This window comes from Pseudophryne corroboree, chromosome 7 (assembly GCF_028390025.1).
Source record: "Pseudophryne corroboree isolate aPseCor3 chromosome 7, aPseCor3.hap2, whole genome shotgun sequence".
In the NCBI taxonomy this organism is placed as follows: domain Eukaryota; kingdom Metazoa; phylum Chordata; class Amphibia; order Anura; family Myobatrachidae; genus Pseudophryne; species Pseudophryne corroboree.
The window spans coordinates 139,151,092-139,168,854 of NC_086450.1; the positions used below are offsets into that span (position 1 = coordinate 139,151,092).

Here is a 17,763-nt window from a genome sequence, read left to right on the forward strand (position 1 = left end):
TCTCTGGAAGGCGAGGCTCGTCGGACGATTCTTTTACGACCCGACGATGAACGCGAGGAACTGGAGGAGATCTATAGTATCCTGGGGGATATCTATGGGGACACCTCCTCGGCGGGGACCCTCCGGCAGCGTCTGTTTGGCCGGTTCCAGAGGGAGGACGAGTCCATTCCCCAGTATGCCAACGCCCTCCAGGAGATGATGGGAGAAGTACGTCGGAAAGACCCCGATGGGTTTGGGGCACTTACCAACACCAGTCAGATATTGCGAGATCAGTTCGCCATGGGACTCAGGAACGTGCCCCTGAGGCAGGTGATGCTGGATAAGATATCCCAGGATGACACCCTGACCTTCCATCAGGTGGAAATCGACGCCGTAGCCAGGGACCGCAATGCCAATTACGGGCCACACGCTGTCTTTCCCCAGTGGGTGCAGCCGATCTCCGCGCCCGTGGCTAGCAGGGAGATCAACCCATTAGAGACCTGTGTGCAGGACCTGAAAGAGGCCTTTCTCCGGGTGACCAAAGAGATGAGGGAAGAGGTCTCCCAGCTGAGGGAGGAGGTGTACCGGCGTGACCAGCGGGGCACGGAGTCCCGTGAGCGGGACACCAGGCGGCCCCGTGGACGAAGCACGGGACCCGACGGCCGTCCGGGTGAGGGCCGAGGCCCTCGTTGCTACCGCTGCCATCGGTACGGGCATATTGCACGGACCTGTACCGAAGCAATCCCGGAGGCGCAGTTAAACTGACCTCTCTCGCGGCAACGGGACCACGAGTGCGATGAGGGGAGATCAGCCATTAACGAACAGGCTGAATTGGTAGGAGAGTGTCCCGTAGTAGTCAGCCGCCTCGGTGGGAAAGACCAGTCCTGCCTGTTGGATACCGGCTCTCAAGTATACACCATTTCCGTGGCCTGTTTCCTTGAGCACTACGCCCATCTCAAAAGTGAGGTGTCCGAGAGCTTCATTACCCTCACGGCAGCTAATAACCTACCCATCCCCGTGGTGGGGGTGGTGTGGATGGAAATGGTAGTTTGTGGCCGAGAGCTGGGTAGGAAGGGGCTGCTGGTAGTCAGCAGCCCGGGGCTGAGCCATGGCCCGGTGATCCTCGGGATGAACGTACTCCGACATCTCGACCAGCTCTTGTTCCAGGAAAATGGGCCACAATATTGGAAGAATCTTGGAGTCCGGCGCCCTGTCCAGCAGGCTCTCCAACAAGTGGGGCGACGGGGGACCAGGGCCCTAGGGGCTATCGATGAGCACCTGGGTCTTTTGAAGGTCGGTCACCACCAGCGCCTGGAGCTGCCACCTCGCCAAGAGGTCCTGATCCCTCTGGAAGTACGGACTCATCAGAGCCTAAATGGCATGGAGGTGATGGTAGAGCCCACTGATGTGCTGAGGGTAGGGTCTGGAGTGATGGTGGCACGTACCGTGTCAGTGGTGACCGGGGGGAAGGTCTCCGTCCGCTTTTGTAATCTCACCGATCAGCTTTGCCGAGTCCCGGCTGGGACAGTCATTGCTCAGGTGGTGGCGATTCACGAGGATAGCATTCAGGGTATGCGAAAACTCTCCCTACAGCCGGAGGCTTCCGAGGCATGGGCATTGTCTGTTCAAGTGGAGGAGCAGGAGGGGGCCTGCCCTGAGTGGAACGGTACAATTATCCGTACGCAGATGGACGTGTCGCTGGAAGAGTGCGCGACCGGGGACGTAGCCAAGCTGGACCAGATGCTCTGGAATCGTCAGAAGGTGTTCTCCCGGCATGAGGAGGATTTCGGGTATACGGAGGACCTGCAGCATGAGATCCGCACTGGAGACGCCCCCCCGGTTCGGGAGCGGTATCGGCCGATACCGCCCCGGTTGTACCAAGAAGTAAAGAGCATGTTGCGTCAGATGCTGGACAACCACGTGATCCAGGAGAGCAAAAGTCCATGGGCTGCACCCATTGTCTTAGTCCGGAAGAAGGACGGGACTATCCGGTTCTGTGTGGATTACCGGAAGTTGAATAGTTGCACCGTCCGGGACGCTTACCCTCTCCCTAGGATCGAGGAGTCCCTAGCTGCACTGGGTAATGCAAAATTCTTTTCGACCCTGGACCTGGCCAGTGGGTACTGGCAAGTGCCGGTAGCTCCCCAGGATAGGGAGAAGACCGCATTCGTTACTCCCATGGGGTTGTTCGAATTTTGCCGCATGCCGTTTGGGTTGAACAATGCGCCCGCCACATTCCAGCGGATGATGGAAAGGTGCTTGGGAGACTTAAATTTTGAGGCTTTGCTGATTTACTTGGACGACATCATCGTGTTCGCCGCGACCTTGGAGGAACACTTTGCTCGACTCGACATGGTTCTTCAGCGGTTGGAGGAGTACGGCCTGAAACTCAAGCCCCGGAAGTGCCACCTGTTGAAACCCAGTTTGGAGTACCTCGGGCACGTGGTGTCACGCGATGGGGTGTACCCAACCCCCAGCAAGGTGGCGGCCGTCCAGGAATGGAAGGTGCCCACCACTGTCACGGAATTGCGGGCATTCCTGGGTTTGGTGGGGTACTACCGACGCTTCATCAAGGATTTCGCCCGGATTGCGGAACCCCTACATGCCTTGCTTCGAGGGATTGCGACCACGAAGAAAGCTGCCCTGGAGACTTGGGGAGAAGCGCAGAACCTGGCCTTTGACCGACTGAAGGAAAGTCTCACGGAAGCTCCGGTGTTGGGGTACGCAGATTTTGAGAAGCCCTTCGTTCTATACACAGATGGGAGTCTGCAGGGGTTGGGCGCGGTCTTGGCTCAGGTTCAGGATGGGCAGGAGCGGGTGATTGCTTACGGCAGTCGTAGCCTGCGAGAGACCGAAAGGAACCCAGACAACTACAGTTCCTTCAAGTTGGAATTGCTGGCAGTGGTGTGGGCCGTGACCGAGAAATTTGCGGAGTACTTGACCGCCGCTCACGTGGATATTTTTACGGATAACAACCCCTTGGCGTACCTGGAGACCGCCAAGTTAGGTGCCTTGGAGCAACGGTGGGTGGCCAGGTTGGCCAAGTTCTCCTACAAGATTCGCTATCGATCGGGGAAGAGTAATACCAACGCAGATGCCCTGTCTCGCTTTCCAGTGGAAACCCCCGGACCTGGTGGGGAAGAAGATGACTGCGGAGAAGAAATGCCGGATCTCACTCGTGTGCGACAGCCCGTGGGCGGAGAGTTGTGTTGACAGAACGCCCAGACTGCCTTACTTAGGTACACGGAGACGGACTGGGCACAGGAACAGCAGGCCGACGAAGGTTTGGACCTCATTCGACAGTGGGTACAGAGGGGTCATATGCCATCTCACCGGGAGCAGGATGGGCTGACCGGGTTCTGTAGGAAGGTGGTGCGTCGTTGGGACCAATTGCGGGTCTGCGCTGGTACCCTGCGGAGACAATGCTACTTGGAACAGGAAATGCGTACTGTTGAGCAGGTGGTCGTGCCAGAAGCCCGGGTGCGGTCAGTGGTGGAAGAGGCGCACGAGCAGGGGGCCCATTTGGGACCCTATAAAACATACCATTGGTTGAGACGCCAATATTTCGCCCCCCGGCTGCAAGCGGTCGTGGACCAGGTATGTCGCGAGTGCAGGAGGTGTGCGGTAGTTAAGCCGCAGGAACAGCATGTGCCCATCCAGACGATCCGGACCAGTCGGCCGCTGGAAATGCTGATGATCGACTACGTGTTGATCGGGGAGTCAGTAAGTGGACACCAGTATGCCCTGGTAATGACTGACCACTTCACTAAATTCACGGTAGTGGTCCCCACCCGAAACCAGACTGCGGAGTCAGCAACACGAGCGATCGTCGAACATTTCATTCGGCAGTACGGTTGTCCCGAGCGGATCCATTCGGATCAAGGGGCCTGTTTCCAGGGGCAGCTGATGGAACGCCTCTGCCAGCTTTATGGCGTTCAAAAGTCCCGCACAACACCTTACCACCCGCAGGGGAATGGCGCCTGCGAGAGATTTAACCGGACTCTGCTGCAGATGCTCCGCGTGTTGGAGCGAGCTGAGAAGCAGCGATGGCCCGAACATGTTCAGGAACTGGTCTGGACTTATAACAACAGAGTTCATCACACCACGGGATTTTCCCCTTTTTTTGTTGTTGTTCGGTCGACCAGGACGGGAGGCACACGACTTACAACTGTCCGGGACTGAGGAGGGAACGCCCCTCGCCCCGGCCGAATGGGTCGAGGACCATCGCCTACGGCTGAAGGCGGCACACGAGTTGGCTGGGAGGCTGATCGCAGACCACCAGCATCCACCTGTGAGGTCCCACGAGCCTGGGTCGCTGGCCGTGGGCCAGCGAGTGTTGGTGCGAGAGGTTCGCCCGGGTGGGAAACTGTCAGAACGGTGGGAAGTTACCCCATACCTTGTTCGCCGTCGCTTGGCCCCAGGTGGGCCAGTGTACCAAGTGGAGTCCACTGATGGGACGGGACGCCTGCGCACGTTACATCGGAGTAAACTGCGACCTTGTCCGTTCCTGGATCCGGTGAGCGGGGCTGAGTCCCCTGTAGCGGAGGACGGGGTGGGGGCCCCTGCCTGGGAAGCTCCGGCCCCTCTGTCAGATGAGGAATGGTGGTCGCCGGTCGAGGAGAATCAGCCGGAGGAGGCATCGGAGCCTCAACCCCCAGCCGATGTAGTTGCCTCCCCCCTACCAAGACGCTCTCTGCGTTCAAATAGGGGCGTCCCGGGCCCTCGCTACGCGGATCCGAACTTTGTATGGTCGGATTCTTGCTTTGTGGGGACCACAAAGGACAAAGGGGGGGGAAATGTGAAGGGGATTGCCCCCTTCTCCCCAACGTCGCGGCGGGCGGCGGCGCGACGGGCAAGTCCCAGTCTGGAGGGGCTTGCATCCGAAAGGATTCAAGCCCCTCCAATCACAGCGGCGACGGGAGAAGAGCTCCAGCGGAAGACAGCAGGTCCGGCGGCGGCAGAGCAGCGGAAGAAGACGTCGGCGGAGCAGAAGAAGACATCGGCGGTGCGGGAGAAGACGTCGGCGGAGCCAAGCAGGAAGGCAGAAGACGGCGTCTAGCGACGGAAGTCCGGCGGAGAGTGCTGCAGCGTGTGGAGAGCAAAAGAGCTAACGAAGCTCCCCGCTGCAGCCTCTCCCTCCGCGACAGGTAGGTGGCCCTGGGCCACCTCCACTTATTTATAAACCCTCCCTAGAGCACCAGGGACAGGCACTAGGCCTGCGGGGAGAGTCAGGCCCTGTCGGCCTGTGCGCCCAGTAGGCAGGCTCCGGCCTGTGCCCACACCAGGCCTCCGGCCTGTGCCCACACCAGGCCTCCGGCCTGTGCCCCTCACCCAGGCCTCCGGCCTGTGCCCCTCACCCAGGCCTCAGGCCTGCGCCCCTCACCCAGGCCTCAGGCCTGCGCCCCTCATCCAGGCCTCAGGCCTGCGCCCCTCACCCAGGCCTCAGGCCTGCGCCCCTCACCCAGGCCTCCGGCCTGCACCCCTCACCCAGGCCTCCGGCCTGCGCCCCTCATTCAGGCTCCTGCCTGCGCCCCCTCCGGCTGGAAGTGGGCTGTGCAGCAGCTCTTGAGGGATCAGTGGCTGTTGTTTGAAGCCGACCGGCCTCACGCGGTGTATGGCCCAGGGGATTGGAAGTGTGGAGTAACGTTCCCGTCCCACACGTCGCCATCCCCCGGCCGTCGGGAGTGGGCCATCGTCTGCTCCAGACCCCCGTCCTTCATTGCGAGCCAAAGGCACCGGCCGGTGTCCAACATCTGGAAGGTAGGACTGGTAAATCGGGGTAGACTGTTGGGCCGGGGAATTGTTCCACTGACTTGCCGGGTAGTGAACGTGATTAATTAGTCCGGTCTCTGTTTGATTGGGGTAGAACCAGTAGCCTCCAGTTTAAGTTAGTTTGTTTAGGCAGGCGTAGTTGGCTGTATCGTTGTTAGCCGTAGAGTAGCCTGCAGGTAGGGAGGCTGTTCTTCTTGCCCCAACAGGAGCGGAGAGGTGCGACAATCAAGGTGACCCGCAAGTTGGAAGTGAGTATCACCCTGTGCCTGTTTGTCTGTCATTCCCCCCCTGTATACCGGTCGGGAGGGTTTGCTCGCGGACGCGAGGACCCCCCTCTCACCACACAATGTGCGAGAGTGCGAGTGTGTGAGAGTTGGGTAGCTGAGGCCTATTGGCCAGTGATGACCTTCCGCCCAGCCGGTGAAGGTCGCGGCTACCCCTGACGTGTCCCGCACTCTAGGCGGAGGTCGGGCGTACGTCTCATCCGGCATATCCCTCTCTTTCCAGACCCCCGTCGTCCGCGGTGAGGTGGTGTTCGCGCTGGTGCCTGGTCCGGAGAGCGGAGTCCCTACGCATCTGGATATCGTCTGTGACGGCGTTGCACAGGTGGGTGAAGTGACGACACCTGCACAGCGGCAGGCAGTACATCCTTGTTAGGCCGCTCACACCTGTTCAATGTGATTGTGGGTGGCAAACTCCCTGGAGGCTAGATAGTGGATAATATAATAAAGCCAAGCCCACCTAAAAAAAAGCAAAAAGAAAAAGAAAATGCAATTGTAAAATCATCCAATTAGCAAAGTAAAATATATATATTTTTAATTTGGTTTAGTTACAGACTGAATTATGTGTTTCATGGCTGTTAAGCTTTCTCTCCTCAGCCAGAAGTAATGTGCATATTAAGTAACTAGTATGCAGTAATTGGTTATTAATAATATATCAACATAACACTGAATCTGTTAATATATTATTAACAATCAGTGCATAAGCAGCTGCCTACCCCAGATGCACTGCACAATCACTGAAGCTGAATAACTAGCTGAGCCAACTCCCAGAAGACTGAGTCCCTCCCTCCATGAGTCCAGCACTGGTCTGCCAGCACTGAGTCTCTGGCAACTCACTGATCATGTGCACTGTCTCTGCAATACATTCCAATACAAATGAGTCATGATTCATGTGCCGAGACACTGACTTGAGACACTCCACTGAACTGAGTCATGTGTCTCAACACAGTTCAGTGAATCACTTTGCCCATGACTATTCTGCAGCCTCCTCTTCCTCTTATCACTGCAGTTAGGTTATGTGGGGGGCTTGTCTGTTCTCTGGCTGAGTGACTGTGAGTGATGTGTCACCTAGCCATTGGAGCACAGCAGACGCTGCTGGGGGAATTCCAGCACTGGTCAGGAAACTCCTTGGCATTACAGGGCACTGGGCAGCTCAGCAGCTGTATTTACACAAACGGTGCTTGTCCGAGCCAAGACAGCCCCATAAGGACCAGACACCAGTCTGGTCCTGCATTTGCTCTGCCCCCCAATGATAGTGGGTGGAGCTCTAAATCACCAGAGATTTACCCGGGCCCCCACCAGGCCAGCCCTAATCTGACTATACAGTATCAGACATACTTGCCTACCTGACCCTCTCCATGAGGGAGAAAATGCTCTGTTCCTGGACTTTCCTGGTAATGTATGATTGCCATCACCTGTGGTGAAACACCTTTCTTATCAATTAACTAGCTCACCACAGGTGATGGCAATCATACATTACCAGGAAAGTCCAGGAACAGAGCATTTTCTCCCTCATGGAGAGGGTCAGGTAGGCAAGTATGGTATAGGACCACATATAACATACATACAACCAATCCTGGCATATATTGCTCTTGCCCTAGCATAATCTGCAATATACATAGTAAAAGGCCTATAAGGTAACTTGACGGTATTTAGAGAACCTGGTGTCTCTTAATTGTTTATTTAGTAATACTGGGAGAAGATATCCTTTAACTAAAGTAGTTGAAACTGCAATATACAGTCTACAGATTATGCTGCCTCTGGTAAAGAAATTATATATCTACTAAATATCATAGACCATTATTTTATTTTTTGCTGGTTTAATTGTTCAAATAAAGGTTAGAGCTTCCTACAGGACAGTACAGCAGTTATTGAAGATTACAGGTCTTTGAAAGCTAAAACCTTCTACAAAAAACAACATATACAGCTGACGAAAGATGGCAATTATCTCATGTCCTCCAGTAAGAAGAACCTTTCTTTTCTCACTATTAAAAATCAAAACTGCCCCTGTCTTTTGTGTTCCTTTTGTTCTCAAACAGAAATCATGCCTTCTCCGAGCTGCACTGAATGGACAATTCCGCCTTCTGGTAGCGGAACAATGACATCTTTGTTTGTATTAGAAGCTTGTTTACAGTATTTTGGTAGTGATGTGGCAGGCTATGGAAAATATGAGTGTGCTGTGCAGTGCACACTGCTATTATTCCTATCACTGTGTTCTAAAATTGCTTTACATTCATGAAAGCTGGTCCACTTGTAACTGCTAAAAACTAAATACAGAATTGCTGTAACCTATACTACCCACACTGTCAGCTTTTAAAGAACAATTTGTAAAAAGTTGTGTATATGAACATTGTTTCATAGACAAGTGAATCTAAAATATTTACATTTTCCTACATTGGTTGGGGATCCGGTCTGAAGGTCGACACTGTCTAGGTCGACAATGTTTAGGTCGACCACTATAGGTCGACAGTCACTAGGTCGACATGGATGGAAGGTCGACAGGGTTCTAAGTCGACATGTGCTAGGTCGACAGGTCTAAAGGTCGACATGAGTTTTTCACATTTTCTTTCTTTTTTTGAATTTTTTCATACTTAACGATCCACGTGGACTACGATTGGAACGGTAATCTGTGCCAAGCGAAGCGAAGGCACCATGCCCGAAGCATGGTGAGTGAAGCGAGCCATGCGAGGGGACGCGGTGCACTAATTTGGGATCCCGGTCACTCTACGAAGAAAACGACACTAAAAATAAACCTCATGTCGACCTTTAGACCTGTCGACCTAGCACATGTCGACCTAGAAACCCTGTCAACCTTCCATCCATGTTGACCTAGTGACTGTCGACCTATAGTGGTCGACCTAAACATTGTCGACCTAGATACTGTCTATTTGATGAACCACACACATTGGTTGTACGGGAACCTAACATCAGTGCTAATCAACATCCTGCACATGAGTAGACAGGCCACTATCTCCTAAAGAGATTTTGGTGAGTAGCTAATAAACTGATGATAATGACAGGGGACTATGGGGCAGATTCAATTGTTGCGCGCTCCCCCTGCTGGGTATATGTAGGAATGGGCGTCTGAGCTATTCAATTGTTTCTCTGATAGATGGACAATCACATCTGCACAGCAATCAAAATTTTTCTTGCAACCTCTGGAAGTGCAAGAAATAACGTGTTACCCTTTTTTTAACTCCTTTAGAGCAATGTTAAAATGAGCTGAATGGAAAATATCAAAAGAGGATCCAGAGATATTTGTAGTTGTTTACAAAGATACAAAATCTGACTAAAAAATAAGCAGAAAATAAAATAAAAGCAAAAATGTTATGTTAAATCTGTGGCACTCACAAAGCATTAAAGAGAGAGAAATAACATACAATGTGATCAAACATATATACGCTACTGTGTAGACAAAGTAAAGCACCAGAAACGTTGGATGGTTGCAGTCTCTTTAAAAAGCAACTAGTTAGAATTGATTTCAAAGCTGTCCTTGAGGCTGTATACCCTGACTAATACCCCTTTTCCACTAGCATGGCACGGGTCGCAGCCGTGTCGCCTGACACGGCTGCGACCCGTGCTACAGCCCCCTGCAGACAGCGCTCAAACCCGGCAATTGCCAAGTTGGTGACGCGCTAGTGACGCGGCAGGGGCGGCGCTGGGAGATCACATGATCTCCCAGGGCCGCCCTCCCTATGCAGGCGACACGGCTCCCGTTCACACTAGACAGCTAGCCGGGTTGAACACGCGTTCAACCCGGCTAGCTACCAGGGTAGGATTCCCGGATCACTTGATCCGGGAATTTGCCGGGGGACCCGTTTCCACTAGGGAAAAACACGGGTAAATGCGCGCCTCCGCGCATTTACCCGTGTTTAAAAAAGCTAGTGGAAAAGGGGTATGTTTGCATTATTTAGTGTTGTCATCCTGGAGGCACAGAAGCAATGTGGTGTTCCTGCAGAAGGCAAGCCATTAATTGACTCACATCCAGGGCAGTAGAGCGCCTCGATGGGCCCAGGTACTTTCAGGGGGTGTGGCCTAATCACAGGAGGCGTGGCCATGCAACTTTAAAAAAAAATACAGAAAAAATGGTATTTTAAGTGCCTCCCTGGCCACACTGCAGCCCAGCACTCAGCAGCGTGTGTTGGGATGAGGAGAAGAGCTGCAGCTGCTGCTGCCAGTTAAGGAGGGGCACTGTGCCCTCCCTGGGCCCTCCATCAGACCTGGGCCCGGGTAATTAGTACCTTCTTCCCCCCTCTCTCGGCGCCACTGCACACATCTGCTCACAATATGCCTCATTCAGTCTGCCAGTACTGGGCATACAGTCCCCGTCTGCTCTCAGTGGGCCAGATGTACTAAGCCTGAAAAGTGATAAATATCACTGTGATAAAGCACCAGCCAATCGGCTCCTAACTGTCATTTTTCAAACACAGCTTGTGACATGGCAGTTAGGAGCCGATTAGCTGGTGCTTTATCACAGTGATATTTATCACTTTTCAGGCTTAGTACATCTCCCCCCATGTGTGTTAATACTTAGATGGGAGACCACCTGGGAACACAGGGTACTGTAGTGTAAAGGCCCCACTGCATGGCAATATCATTGGGCCTAGTACTTGGCTACATATGACAATCATTGTGCATCGTTTTATAGATTAACTTTTTACCTGACACATCTCATCTCCCAGTCTTTATACTCTTTTATGGGTCCACAGTGCTATGCACACAATACTGTCCTACTTTTAAATTCTAATACACATTTGTATATCAAGTATACTACTTTCTTATTCTTACCTTTATTCAGACTCTCATAAGGAAGGGATACCCAGCCTCCCCTGTGCCTGTGCTGTTCTTTACTGACAGGGGTTATTGTGAAACACCATAGTGAAAGCAGATACAATTGATTTATCCTTCCTTCATCTGGAACTCCATTCCACCCTTGGTACTCTCACCCACCCATTCACTACCTTGGGTATATGGTTGGGCAACAGATACCAAATGAAATACAGTGGGTTCCTGGGTACACTCTTTTTTGCCATACTTTTCTACCATGCAGGGCGCCATGGCCATGTGTGAATCTACAGCAGGACTTTTTCAGGTATTACCAGGATTCTTGTCTTTTGGGAGACCCACTTGATTGGTTACTTAACCCTAACATGGATTTACTCCATGGGTCACCATACCCATAATTCGCCAGATTGCGATCATGTGATTATAATTGTATATATTCATTTTACCTTTCACCTCTTCACTTTATTAAAACAGCCAAATACAGTAATAATGTGATTTGTGTATATCTATTTATCCAGGACCATTGTAATCATTCAAAACTTGGCTGTGACATAGTCACATTTTATACACTCTATGGGTGGTATTCAAATGATATATCACGCCCAATCTCCTTTCTAAAGTGATCCCCATTATCGCGCATATCGCGCCCGTAGTAATCAGGTTTAGCTGCGTAAATGGTTGGGTGCCCTCTCTATACCGGGTGTAGCGAGCTGAAATGATTATACCACGCCCGTCAGGAGAAACAGAACGGGTGTGAAAGGGGGTGAAAAGAATTGAATACCGTCCTATGTGTGTATATGTATCGTATATTGATTTACTTGCTTTATGTGATGGTTAATGCTTGATTTTTAAAAATTATATTTGAGAACTATCTACATTTTGTAAGAGTGCCCCAACACCTTCTTTTCTCTTCACAATTTCCTTGTGCACCTCTTCCCTGGGGGAAAAAACAGCCCTTTGTTGAAAGCACCAGTAGGCCCCATAGACCAAATCAGTGGTTGAAGTGGGAATTTCAAAGTAGGGGTATGGAAAATTGAAGGTTGCAGTAGGTGGTTACATAGGGAGGGGGCAGGCACAGTAGGTGGCTATTCATTTTGTCCAAACAGCAAAAATGTGTTGATTTTAATTGTGTTCAGCGGTGCCGTAACTAGACATTTTAGCCCTGTGTGCAAAAAACAGCATCGGCGCCCCCCCATATACAAATAAGGGCCAGTGCGCATCGCAGGCGTGTGCCAAAAATATAGGGGCATGGCTTCATGGGGAAGGGGCGTGGCCACCAAGCTCCCTTTTACACATTACGGCAGGCAGCTCCCTTTTATACATTACGGCAGGCAGAGCCCCCTTTTACACAGTACGGCAGGCAGAGCTCACTTTTACACATTATGGAAGGCAGAGTCCCCCTTTTTTTATACATATGGCAGGCAGAGTTCCCTTTTTTACACATTAGGCAGGCAGTCCCCTATTTTACACATTAGGCAGGCAGAGTCCCTTATTTTACACATTAGGCAGGCAGAGTCCCCTATTTTACACATTATGGCAGGCAGTCCCCATTTAAAAAAAAAACCATTATGGCAGGCAATCCCCATTTAAAAAAAAAAAACATTATGGCAGGCAGTCCCTCTATTTACACATTATGGCAGGCAGTCCCTATAAAAAAATAAAATAAAACCATTATGGCAGGCAGTCCTCCTATTTACACATTATGGCAGGCAGTCCCCATTTAAAAAAAAAAACATTATGGCAGGCAGCCCCCCTATTTACACATCATGGCAGGTAGTCCCCATTTAAAAAAAATAAACATTATGGCAGGCAGTCCCCCTATTTACACATTATGGCCGACAGTCCCCCTATTTACACATTATGGCCGACAGTCCCCCTATTTACACATTATGGCAGGCAGTCCTCATTTAAAAAAACAAACAAAAACATTATGGCAGGCAGTCCCCCTATTTACACATTATGGCAGGCAGTCCCCATTTTTTGTTTTACACATTATGGCAGGCAATCCCCCTTTTATGGGAGGGAGAGAGAGAGAGAGAGAGAGAGAGAGAGAGAGAGAGAGAGAGAGAGACTCACCTGTGACCTGGCATCCATCTGCTGTGTTAATTAGGCAGGCTGGCTGCAGAGGGAGGCAGAGACCGAGGAGCTGGCTGCAGCGTTCCCGCGTCCCCTGCAGAGGTGGTGGCTCTGTCGGGAGACAGGCGGCACTGTGGCAGTGCTGGGGGGAATGCCGAATGAGGAGCTCACAGTCCTTCCAAAGTGGCAGCTCCGGCGGGCGGCGGATGAGAGGCAGCAGCGCTGTAGTGAGTAGTGACACGAGGCTGAAATGGCTGCGACCATGCTGGGGGGCGGGGGTGTGTGTTTGGGTGCTGCTGATGGTACGCCTTCAGTGCAAATGCGCTGTGGGCAAGGCACCATCGGCACACACCTAGTTACGGCTCTGGTGTTCAGTAATCTCAAACTCATGTATCTAACAAGGATGACAGGAATAGTAAGCATCCAACTACATAAACTGGATCTGTGTTAAGGGGGCTACACACTTAGTGATTTTTACTTATTTTTACAGATTAGACTGCTTAGAAATTAAGCACACATCGCTCCGTGTGTAGGTGTCAGCGACAGCGATGCGCAGTCCTGCGCTTCGCTATCGCCGGCTCTAGACTTGGCATGCATGCATGCCAAATCTAGGGGGTAATTCAGACTGAATCGCTGCAGCTGCAGTTAGTTTTTGGTGTTTCTCTTTTTCGTAGCCTCAAGTCTCAAACATTTCCTGTTTACAAGTATACATGTTTGAAGAGCAAACATCTGTCTGCACTTACTGCTCCATAACCTATAATTAGCAGTATAGCTGAAAATGTATTTGCCAGGAGACTGCTGAGAAAAGGCAAAAACACATCAAAACAAATCAATCATATAAGTATTAAACTAACAGGTACGGATGGTGTAATTGTTAGCATTACTGGCTCACAGCTCTAAGGTCATGGGTTTGATTCCCACCATGACCCGAACTGTGTGGCATTTGTATATTTGTATATTCTCCCCGTGCTTACAGTGGGTTTCCTCCAGGTACTTTGGTTTCCTTCCACAATCCAAAAATATACAGGTGTGCATGTAAATGGACATACTAGATGTACCATGTGGTTCTTATCTGTCATCTAATTCCATGTTTCTATGTAGATAAATGGTACAATCATGTTTGACAGTTGTAGCTATTTACATTTTTTCTCATATGTGGCGCAATGAGTTTGCATCACCTAGACCCAGCAGTGAAAGCAGTTTTATTAGATGAGCCACATGAGATGTGAGAGGGATTGTGCACTCAGAATTTGTACCCCAGCGTCAAACTGTGAACCAAAGTTTTTATTTGAAAGTTTTGAAAAGGCTGCTTCACAATTTGAGGAAAAAATGTCCAGATTTTTGGCAAACAGATGACTGGTTCTTCCATCATGATAACGCACCTGCCCAAAAATGACATGACACCTTTGCCTCACCCACTGCAACATTTTTTATTTCCTCGGATGAAAAGAGACCTTAAAGGAAAACGTTTTGCTGATACTGAAGAGGTGAAACAAAACCGGCAAAAGTACTAAAACGAAGATGAGTTTAAAAAATGTTTTGAGAAATGGAAAAAACATTTAGACAAATGTGTTGATTCAAGTGGAGAGAATTTTGAGGGTGTCTGAAGTTTCAAAATGTACAATTAATTTATTCATTAATCATGAATTCCTGTTTCTTTTGGGTACCCCTTGCATATCATTTATCACTTCAATAGGTAATAGTGACATCAGTCCAGGACTGGCCAACCTGCCAGATTGGCCAGGCCTGCATCAGTCGATCAACTAATTAGGAGCTAGCTTTAACACCATAAATCAATCAATTAATTCTTAATTAGGAACTAATGATAGATGCCTTTCAATTTATTAATCAATATGTTGCAATGCATTCTCACAAATATTGGTCAGCCCACAAAATGGCTGCCACCTCCAAGGTGACAGGGGAAATTTAAATTGGTTTCAGAACTGTGAAGGCCAAACTGTACAGATCATAGCTATGGCACTGTGTTTCTATATTAGATTAACAATAAGCAAGGCAGCTCCTCTTAGCCCTATAAATGTAATCCTACACTATTGTGAAAATTGTGTTTTTATCAACGTTATACAGAACGTTCATGACATAAATTCAAGCAAGTACAAATTCTGCTTATATAGTATATTTTCCCTTTTAAATAGGTTTTTCCTGCAAGTTAAAAGATAAAGGTCACATCAATAAAATCTAGTGCTAGTTCCTGGAAATGTATAGGGCTGACTTCTAAAGAGCTCTTTTAGATGGTCCAATAACTGAATAAACAGCAATCAGCACCCCCAGCAGCCCAAGATCCCTTTTAACCACTTCAGCAGTATAACATAAACAGCTGAGCTTGTTGTCTACTAACAGTTAAAAACTGTAAATTATTTTCCAGGGCCGCTTTGTTGCTTACCAGAAATGGAAAACAGTCTGGATGTACCTTGAGATACAGTACTATAAATATAATCATGACGTGTTTACTGTGCTGGTAGTGATGTGAATTTGTATACTTCTCTTTATAAATAGTAAATTGTATAGACCAAAGAAGAAAAAATAATAATAAAGAGATTTGGAACCATTGTCAGTGCTGTTATCAGTATTGACAAGTAATAATATTTGCAGGTATAAAAAAAACAATTCATAGTATTTAACAACTCAACCTGAGGAGTGATTGTGTCAGTGTCTTCTGTGAGCTATTGCTTTAGGTCAGTGCCAGATCTCCCACTAGGCACGTGCCTATGGGCAGCACCTGCTGGAGGCAGCGGGATGAAGGGGGGGGGGGGGGTCGCGGGACGTGGCGGGGGGTGGGGGAGGTAGGGGTCCTGCATCACAGGCTGCGGAGGGGGGTGTCGCCGGTGGGGGGATGTAGAGTGGTAGAGGGTACCTGCTGCCGGGTCCCATAACAGAGGCTTCCTAACTGGGGCGGAGCCAGAGACTGAGAGCGTATCAGCACACTAGCAGGAGCAGGTCTTGAAAGTGGCTCAGGAGGAAGCTGACAGATCTGTCGATGAAGGGGAAAGTGTGATGGTGGGGGCAGCCAACAATGTGGTGCCTAGGGGCGTCCTGACCATAAAATCCGCCACTGCTCCTGGTTCACCATTTTTGGGGAGCAGCAGCAAGCTATAGCGCTGCATTGTATTACTACTTGTTAGTTTCTGAAGAAAGGTACAAGTTCCATATTTTAGTGCTGATGCATTATGTCATGGTTCCTGGGCAACTCTAATGAACATGCGCGAGCTCCTGAATAACCATGAGATCTAATTGTAAAGGCTGGTATACACAGGAGAGATGTGTGCTGAGCGAACGGCTCATCATCGTCAGAGTAAGTGTAGCATCATCCTCAGAGTAAGCGTAGCATCATCCTTAGATGGCGCTATGTGATCAAGTGAGGAAAAGCTGGCTATAGCATCAGTGTTTTTTTACAGAAGCCAAAGGTGCCGTTGGAGGAATCCCTTTAATCCCTGAATTTGAATTATATTCCCAATCGTTAATATATATATATACCTAGAAAAAAACACAATGATGCCTCAGTTTAGTTTAAAAATGTACAATGCAACAAACATGCACATTAGGCTACAAGATCAGTAAATGAGGCTTCCGATCTTTCAGTTACTATATGTCCATTGTTTTTTTCATGTGTCCAAAAGGCATTCCCCACCTTTAAAGAAGTTGATTGTATTGTTTTGTACATGCCCTTCTGTAGGACTAATTTTGTCTATTCTTATTTAGCTATGTATTTCTAGCATCAGTCACAGTTATTTCTTTGTCTTGCCCTTGAATATGATGCAGAGCTGCTGTCTTGATACACTTGAAGCAAATGCAACATAAAAGATAAAGAGGAGATATGATGTATTCCAGGGCAACAGAAATAACAAATAAATGCTTTCCATTTAGTAAAAGTTGTATGAGTGAATAAAAAAGTAATCTCAATCCAGACCCTCCCTGAAAATGTTACATTTCCTTAACAACTTTGAGAATGCTATCACTTACAAAACACAAGTTATAGATAAATAAATAACTTCCTTGCAGCTACTTCAAGGAACATATAAACATTACCCTCAAATCCCCACTGTAACAAAATGTACCCTATAGCATAAAAATAAATCAATGAAAGTATGGCACCCCTCATTATTACTAAGTATTCACACCCTTAATATTGGTTTCATTTTTCATTCTAGAGACTATCCTGTAGTCTTATGTCAAAACGGAGTTCTTTTCTGTAATGAAAATTCTTATGTTTCCCTATTTTCCAAGTATAGTCCCCCCTTTTTCTATTGAAAATCTGTTATTGAAAATATATAATTGAAGTCTAAAAGTAGTATAGTACAGGGTAGATTTTATGACCTTTTTAAACCTGAGGTCACATGGTGTTCCACTTTTTAATTTCCCATTTCTGAGAAACCTAGTCTGAACTAAATGTAAAAAAACAAGCAAAGTCAGTCATTATCTTGGCCATGTGACTCTTATTCTGTGTTATAAGATATATAACTTTCCTCTGTGATAGCATTGTTTTCACTCAACAAAGTACTTCTCAAATTGCCATTTTTGTAGTTTATTTTCAGGCTTGCAAATATCTGTTCGTATTCTTCTGAGTGAAGGATCCACCTCCAGACATGTTGCCTGCTGAATGCTTTCTAGAACAAGGTGGTTTGCCTAGAACAGAAAAATAAACACAACGATTGGTAATAGTGAAGGAAAACAAAAAGTTAGATTCCGCATATCAGTAAGTCCTTCTAACAGGGAAGGTGGATAGACAGAAACTACGTATGCCTTATGCATCAGGCTTACTGACCTTCAGGCTGTCCTAAGAGAGTAGTAAGGTTGGTGTAATTTTTAGCATTACTGCCCCACAGCACTGAGGTCATGTATTTGATTCCTACCT

The 17,763-nt window shown here is 48.8% G+C and overlaps 1 protein-coding gene across 1 annotated transcript in view; it reads right to left on the bottom strand.

The window, feature by feature from the left end:
* Positions 1–16,412: 16,412 nt before the first annotated feature.
* GALNT5 (polypeptide N-acetylgalactosaminyltransferase 5) overlaps positions 16,413–17,763 on the bottom strand; it is a 68,241-nt gene continuing 66,890 nt past the window's right edge. The window contains exon 10 of the mRNA XM_063933700.1: positions 16,413–17,534. Coding sequence (XP_063789770.1) covers positions 17,394–17,534 — 141 coding nt within the window. The 3' untranslated portion in view covers positions 16,413–17,393. The remainder of the gene's footprint in view (positions 17,535–17,763) is intronic.